This window comes from Carassius gibelio, chromosome A5, assembly GCF_023724105.1.
Source record: "Carassius gibelio isolate Cgi1373 ecotype wild population from Czech Republic chromosome A5, carGib1.2-hapl.c, whole genome shotgun sequence".
NCBI classification, from domain to species: domain Eukaryota; kingdom Metazoa; phylum Chordata; class Actinopteri; order Cypriniformes; family Cyprinidae; genus Carassius; species Carassius gibelio.
The window spans coordinates 37,070,795-37,079,363 of NC_068375.1; the positions used below are offsets into that span (position 1 = coordinate 37,070,795).

Below are 8,569 nucleotides of genomic sequence, written 5' to 3' on the forward strand. Positions count from 1 at the left end.
CTGGGAAATTGGCTACAGTATGTTCAGAATTAAATAATACTTACATTATACTGTGCAGTACATACGGTAACGTTTTACAATAAGAGTACATGAATAATCATGTACTAATGCCTAAATTAATACTTTATTCATTGTATACTGATGATTATTAAAGGTGTTAACTAATCACAAACTAGTGAAGAGCTATCCTTAACTACGACTGCAGTCATATGGATTCACGCATGAACAAGGGCAGCCTTAAATACATGTTAGTACATGTTTGATAGTTAATGTATTCATTAACATTTATGGGGAAATTAAATCAAATGGCAACTTTAAGAATGAATACAAAATAGTCTGACTTTGAAATGAATTTAAATAATTTAATATAATTTGAGCTTTTGGCATCTTCAGCATTGTCAAAATCATTACTCGTTAGTGAAGGATTAGTGGATCCTCCTCACCAAGCATAAAAAATATTAAATACACTAATAACTGATCTTCTCTGTTTTGTGTTGATCTCTTTCCCTTTAAATGATGATCCTGTACGTCCGTTCTCTGACTTGTTGAAATGCCACACCACATCTCTTAATCAAGCTCAATACTATGCTTCACTATGTTACTACATGTGTATTTGATAGACAGTATGAAATAAATCATGAGCTTATTAAATAGTTAAAAGTAAATTAATTATGATTGGGCCCCCTCAAGTAAAGTCATGCGAAAATAATGCATTAACAAGCCATGAGTAGATGTTAGCATATGGATAGTTAATAAGGAATTAATTATTATGGGCCCTCTCAAGTAAAGTCATGGCAAAACAATGCATTAACAAGCCATGAGTTGATGTTAATTTGTGGGTAGTTAATAATGAGGGTAGTTAGTAATGATGGGCCCCTCGAAGTAAACACAATGACACATTAACAAATCATCAAATAAAATGCCATTAATGTTAAATGTGCAGTAAGAGTCTTTATGCCTTTAAACCACCAGTACAACAAACAAAGATAAAGGTTGTAATTCTTTCATTATTTATTTACATCATTAAACATATATGGACTCAAAAGAAACCCCAAACATACCTGTAAAGACACACATGAGGTCAAATGTAAAGGTCAAATGTAAAGGTAAAGGCCACTGAGGCTGCTGTGATTGGCTGATGAAGCTGTCAGTCTGTTGAAGTGCTCAGGTAATAAATGGCACCGCCCACAGATGTTAGTCCTTTAACTGAAGGGTGTAATGTTTTATTGACTATAATTACCCGAGCACAGAAAAACTAGACACGAACAGGGTGCAGCGTCAGCCGAAGCTCATTTTTACATTTATCATGAGTGCTAAGAATAGCATCCGCAACACAGCAGAATCACAACGCTACTGCTGACTACTGCGAACGTCCATGATCAAAGGCCTGGGAAACATGAACATCATGTAAATACAGTATGCATCTCTGTTGGCCCCGTTTTTTCCCTCCAAAACTTCTCGTCCATACAAAAGTTGCATTTCGCAAGACAGTCTCTGGACACACTCCATCTTACTGAGAATCACACAATGCTCTTATTGTGCGAGCGCCCACTGCGGGACCGATGGGGCCGTGTGTTGCTGTGTGTGACAGACCGTCTGTGCTCCGACACTTGTGTGTGTGACTGCGAGAGCTCAGAGGTGATATATAACCATCATAATCGCAGTCATTACAGTCTCTGTTAAGCACACTGACTGAAGAGGACTTAAAGAGAGATTGAAAGAGTTTTCACATTCAACATCAAATCCATGTGAACTCTACAGTACCTACTTCATTCCTGCTGTTACTGACCATGTGCCAACTAGAGATGGGACAAAGTGGTTGACCAGTAGACTTGTTTTGTCTTTATATTCAGCTCATACATTCACTGCTGCAGCCATACACATTTTAACAGCATATCGGAAATATGTTACTTCTAAGACTTTTTTGAGTGTCACACTAAAGAACTGCATTTTTAAAATGGTGTGCCAAGCCATAATTAGTGTAAACTGCACAAATTGACAGTGTTAATGTGGTCAAATAGGTTTAATTGTTGTTGTTTATAAATTTGATTCAACTTAATCTAAACTTAAATTAAAAACTGAAAACTAAAAATATAATAATAAAAAGCTAATTCAATATATTAGTATATACTAATATATATATATATATATATATATATAATGTTACCATTTAAGGGATAGTTTATGAAAAAGAAAAAAAAAAATAATGTTTAACTTTTAATCACCCACAATTTGTTCCAAAACTCCTTCCATAGTATGGAAAAAAAAATATTATATCAAACAATGGCTACAGGTGACTGTTCGGTTTCACACATTTTTCAAATATATTGTGTTCTACAGAAAAAAGAAACTCTAAAAATGCTTGGAACAACTTTAGTGCGAGTAAATGATGAGAGATTTTTTTTTTTTCTTGGAGGGGGTGAACCATCCCTTTAAGCAGTTGCAAGAGAAATACACAAGGATATACTTAATATTATCAAAAGTTCTAATTGTTTTAGCTACATTTTCCAGCCTGACTACAAACCTTGTAAAATCGACCTCATTTGACGCAATCTGCCGCTATTTTCATTTGGAGGTCAAAGCAGCACATGACACTTGTGTAGAGAAGCATGTGAAAAGGCCTTTAAATGTGCACAAAACACACACACATTCTCTCTGATAGTCTTTGTGTGCATGACGAAACAGTTGCGTTACATTCACCCAATTAAAAGAAACAAAGAAAACAAAGAACAGCATCAAACAAAAGACCTTCCGTGCCACACACACACACACACACTCCTCTGTGTTCTGCACGACTCTTCAAACAGATCACACTCGCATTAAACTCATGCATTTCTTCAGCAGCGAGTGCAAGGGATACACTCATGCCCTCAGGTCAGCAGGTTAATGTCGGCCATGCTCATCTCCTACTGACTGAAAGCCCTGCCTGCAAAGGATCATTGGCATTTTTCCCCAAAACAATGACACACTTTCTATTCATATTCTTTATCTGATAATAAATTACGAATGAGGCTAAGATACTCAGTGAACATTAGAGGAAACTCTTAAAGTATGAATGTCAGCAGTCATTTTTGACCACAAACTTGCTAAAATTGAACTCTCAGGCTATCCAAGATGTAGATGAGTTTGTTTTAACAGATTTAGAAAATTTTGCATTGCATCACTTCACCAGTGGATCATCTGCAGGGATTGGGTGCCATCAGAATTAGAGACCAAACAGCTGCTAAACATTAGTACAAAAAGTAGCTAAACATGAAGTATAAAAACCTACTTCAATCAAAGTAAAGCTTTAAGCATAAAAGGTTCACGAGAGTAGGCTACATGACTTTATAAGGATTTGACATATTAAATAAATATCCTTTCAGTGCGCAGCAGCTTTTCCACATAGGCTAATGCTCTTTTCACATTAATAAATGTTCTCTAATCCAAACTGTTGCATTTCTTAATTAAAGTAATGAAATTTACTTTTGGCTTCTACTCAACCAACAGCAAGAAGGCTTGCAAAAATAATGAAGAACAGATGAAGAGGATGGCCAAGAATTGGAAGAATATTCAAATCCACCAGAAAAAAGAATAACTGTTGCTTTTGTATTTGTAGGAAATAATGATGACCCAATAAATTTAACAGCTGTGGTGGTAGTTTAGGCATATATCTCCAACTACCCTTCCATCTGGCATCTTTCCACTCCATACAGTATTTAGCTTCATTTTCAATGGGTTTGTGCTCAGAAAACAACACAAATATTATAAGAAAGAGTGTAAGAGCGAGGCACACATTTCCTTACCGCTCTGCATACAGCAGCCTTGTAATGTGCTCTGCATCACTGATGTTTTATTGAGACTACCATTTAAAAATGGTTCCGCTCTAATAAATATCCATGTGGATATGGCAAAAAAAAAATCAAAACAACCCTCTCCCGATGTAAATGTAACTCTCCTGTAGCCTCCTCATCTATATGATTCAGTATAAGAAGACATGCCATTTTTGTCACTTTCAGAGAGTTGCATAATGAAAATATGTGCAATGAATAAATGTACCTGCACTGCTTACTATTTTTGTCTTCTTGTTTCCAGTCAAAATATCGAAAGATTCTTAAATCAAGATGCATTTAGTCGATTAGGTATTTAGTCTCTTAAGTGTATTTTTCTTATTTAGTAAATTATCTGCCAGTGGGGTAAAAAAAAAATCTTGTTTCCATTTGAATTAATATTATTTTTCTTGTTATAAGTAAAATGCACTTATTTTGGATTTTAAAATACTTACTAAGAAATGCATTTTTTGCAGCGTGAATGAATGAAGTATTAAATATCGCTTACACTTTAAAAAGGGGGAGAAGACCAAAAGAACAAAGAAACAAAGAAAACCTGCTCCCGATCAGGTTAGGTCCACACTGACTCGGAGTATAAGTTACCTCTCTTTCAGAAAAGGGCTTGACTTACCCTGATTTCAAGGTTAACATACTCCCTCCTTTCTAATACGGGCCTCTGATTCAGATGAGACAACTCTTCACTGGAGAAGGCAATATTACAGATAGAGGACTTGTTTAAAGTTAAAAACATCTTAATGATGGATTTGTTTCTTACAAACATGCATCTTTTGATGTTGATTGATGGAGTGGAGTGGTGTGGATGACTCGCTTTTTTATCAGCTGTTTGGACTCTCATTCTGACGGCACCCATTCACTGCAGAGGATCCATTGGTGACCAAGTGATGTAATGCTACATTTCTCCAAATCTGTTCTGATGAAGAAACAAACATCTACAACAAATCATCTTAAATGGACTGAGGATGAGTACTTTTCCAGCAAATGTTTTTTAAGCAAATTCATATTTTGAGTACACTATTCCTTACCTATCCTGATCACCCATGCAAAACTTGCCACCAATATTCTAGAGCGTTATGGGCTAAGTAATCCTTTGAGGCAGGGACTTCTTTTGCCTTAGCAAACACCACCAGTGAATGTCCTTTTCAATCACAGTAAACAGCCCATCTACAGTCTCTATAGATCGTGTGCGGGCAGCTGTGCTTGGAGAAAACATTATTCTGATTCTTCAGAACAGACGTCACTATTCATGAAATACAGCGAGGTTAAGAACTGTGCGTGAACTCTCGGCTGGTCTCGAAGATCCTCTCTTACACGTTTTTATCACTCCTAACATAAAAACACACATTTACGGGTCGATGTGTGAAAGTGTAAGTGCTGTGTGAAAAATGAGGCTGACATCCTGAACTGTGCTAAACAAATCCATGCAGCATTCCAGTGATCACAGCTAAATTGGGTTATTTCACAGAGAAAATGTGTTTTCCACAAAAATATGATCAACTGCAGATCAACTGTTTTCAACATACAGTAGATAATAATCAGAAATGTTTCTTGAGCAGCAAATCAGCATATTAGAATGATTTCTGAAGATCATGTGACACTGAAGACTGGAGGAATGATGCTGAAAATTCAGCTTTGATCACAGGAATAAATTACATTTGAAAAAATAATTAAATAATATAAATATAAAACAATTGTAATAATATTACACAATTTTACTGTTGAAATAATTGCAACCCTTGGTGAGCATAAAGAGACGTCTTTCAAAAACACACACAAACACAAATTTTAAAAAATCTAACTGACCCTAAACTTTATTCGATTTTAAAATTAGTATAAAATTTGGGGCAGGGCTTTATTTTACAAATTATAAACTGACTGGATCATGAAAACCCCTGAATGGAAGGGTTGAATGATGTCAGTAAAATTAGGCAATTGTCAAAAAGTAAAAGTAGGCAATGACGTCAGTAAAACTGTGAATTTTTGAATTTATTTAATAACATGCATAAATGAATCACTTACCAGGGCACATATATTAAGAAAAAAAAATAGGTTCATTTTCGGCATTCAGTTGCTGGTCCCCATTGAAAGCAACGGAAGGTGAACTGTCCCTTTAAGAGTGTGCCACCAGACTTTAGATCTTCTTTCTTAAATCTTACAGCTCTGACACTCTCACACACTCTCTGCTCTGCCCTGCTGTTTGTTTGACACACAACACAAACACAGCAGCAAGAGAGACGGCTTTAGCTAATGGCTTTTTAATGGGCTGCTGGGTTTCTTGTGTCTCCGAGCTGATGGCCACCACTTACCCTAAGCACATCACACACACGTGGTATACAAACGGAGTCATTCCCACTTTGTCTTGTCTCCTTAAAGTGACTTAGAAACCTCACTCCACTAACGACGTCCTGCTCTTCAGCAGACTGGAGTCACATATGAACCCTGATTCCATTACGGACTCATAAAACACTCTGCAAAGACCGAAACACAAGACAGACGCACTCTAATTTCGTAACTCAACATTACAGCACACAGAAGGAAATGGGAAAATGCTTTGCATCGTTATAATAGAGTGATGAATGCAAAATTTAGAACCGGTCTGCCTGTAAATCTTAAAACGAGAGCAAAATGCATTATCTCATACCAAAAATGTAAAGAGAAAGAGAAAATGCAGAGAAAATATAGCAGTAGTTCTCTCACCCTCATGTCATTTCGAACACATACTACTTTCTTTATTACATGCAACCTGTAGTCTCTTTCCTGCTTTTTTCCCATACATTGGAAATGTATGATTTATGCTGTCATGCTCAGATTTATCTTGTGAACAGTCCAAAACTGAAGTTGTTGTTCAGTGAAATGTCATTCTCCACCACAGCTCTCAATTTCCATTTGTGCTTGTGCCTGTTCAGACTTGGCACATATCGAGGATGGCACTTGGCAGAGAGATTGTGTGTGCCGTGGAAGAGAGTCATAAAGGTTTGGAATGACACGAGGGTGAGAAAATGATGAAAAAATTATGATTTTTGAGTGCGGTGAACAATCATCTTGACTGCCAGTGAATAAAAACACTATTATAAAATCAGCACAACATAGTAAAATAATACGTTCAACAAACGTTTCAATGTAAACTTAAAATGTTTTTTTTTAATTATGTAAATATTTTTATGGTCTGTATATGTAGGCTATATTTGTCAAAATGCAATACTAATTTTTTTAAATATTAACTGGAATAATGAAGAATCTGTTCAAATGCTTGAATGGAAAAACTGGCTGCATCCCTGAGATACTGGAGTGTGCTACAGCATGCTGTCAGTAATTACTTATAGAATTTTTCTTCAGAAGACGTTTATTGCTCAAGACGAACCTCTATTGATTCCGCGCCACGACAACTTACATAAAAAAGTAAACGAATAAAAGTCGATTAATAATTTGTGCCCTGCATAAAACTTTATAATTTAATAATAATCTCCCCCAAATCACAATTAGGCCTATGACAGTAGACCATAATTAAAATAATAATAATAGTCTTTAAAAAAAATACTGAAAAGCAGAAAATCCTTACGAAGTCTATTAAATGGTCGGTGTTAGTCTAATCATGAGGCATAACTGTGATTTTACGGTCTCAGATTTCAGATCAGACATCCAGCATCCCATCCAGACAAGATCAGATCTCAGTTTCAATTTCAAGAGACTTCAAGTTCATAGTTGCATGCTGTTTTGCATAACCTTTAAAAATGACAAAGCACAACACGCACAAAAATCAGCGGGAAAAAAAGGAAAATTCAGATCAAATTGAATAAATGAAATCGCAATGTAGGCTATAACATAGAATTCAATTCAATAAAATAAACTTTCAGCAAGATATTCAAATATCTCTATAACTGGAAAGTGGTCTTACCTTGCGCGTCAACTATTTCGAGGAGAACCCCCAAAGAGAGAAGCACTAATCCCAATCGAGATCTCTGGCGTCCGTATTTCCCCATGGCTTCGGAGTTTGGAAACTCCTCAGTGCGGAACATTCGTTCCTTCTTCCGTTTGCCTCGGCCGTTTCGGAGGAGCTGCTGTGGTGGTGAACAGAGGACCGACGCCGTTACGCGTCCCAAATTCTGCGTGTGCTCCTAACGGAGAGATCAGGAGAAGGTCCCGGGACTGGAGCGGTAACGGAGGTGCGGAGCGATGCGATCTCTCATATAATCGCGCTCTCCAAAGACGCGCTCACACTCCTCTGCATGAGTTGGTCATTAGTTGAGAACGCGCACTCATTCACTGTATGGCGATGTGTGTTTGTGCTGCTTTTCTCTCTCTGGATGCGTTCAGAGGAGCTAGAGATCTGGTTTTCAGCATCCAGCATCCAGCTGTATGCATGTGAGCTCGGCGCTCGCCGAATATGAGCAGTGTGAGTCCCGTATCTCGGTTTAACCCGCATGCAGCTGCCCGCCTCTGCCCTCCACCGGCTACTGCGAACACTAGGACCGGATTCAACAACGGATCTTCTGAAATAGACAATTTTGCGATCAGGATGATACTAAACTAAAGTGTAAAGAGTGAAAACGCACCTGATCTGCCGCTAAACATGGTTTTCATTGCTATAGCTTAATGTCGTCAGGTTGAGACATATTTAATCATAATTTTACGCAATAAAACACTTTACTAAAACAAGTACATTTAGATGTTACCAGGTGGTACATTGTTTACGTGCAATTACCATAAATATGAACATTACCAAAGATTTCGTACGTTTAAAA

At 37.0% G+C, this 8,569-nt stretch overlaps 1 protein-coding gene across 3 annotated transcripts in view; it reads right to left on the reverse strand.

Annotated features, from left to right (window-relative positions):
• The window catches only part of LOC128014840 (netrin receptor UNC5C-like), a 122,600-nt gene extending 114,329 nt beyond the window's left edge, over nucleotides 1-8,271 (reverse strand). For all 3 annotated transcript variants that reach the window (XM_052598512.1, XM_052598510.1, XM_052598511.1), the window contains exon 1: nucleotides 7,723-8,271. In XM_052598512.1, the coding sequence (XP_052454472.1) occupies nucleotides 7,723-7,843 (121 nt within the window). In that variant the 5' untranslated portion in view covers nucleotides 7,844-8,271. The remainder of the gene's footprint in view (nucleotides 1-7,722) is intronic.
• Nucleotides 8,272-8,569: the final 298 nt, after the last annotated feature.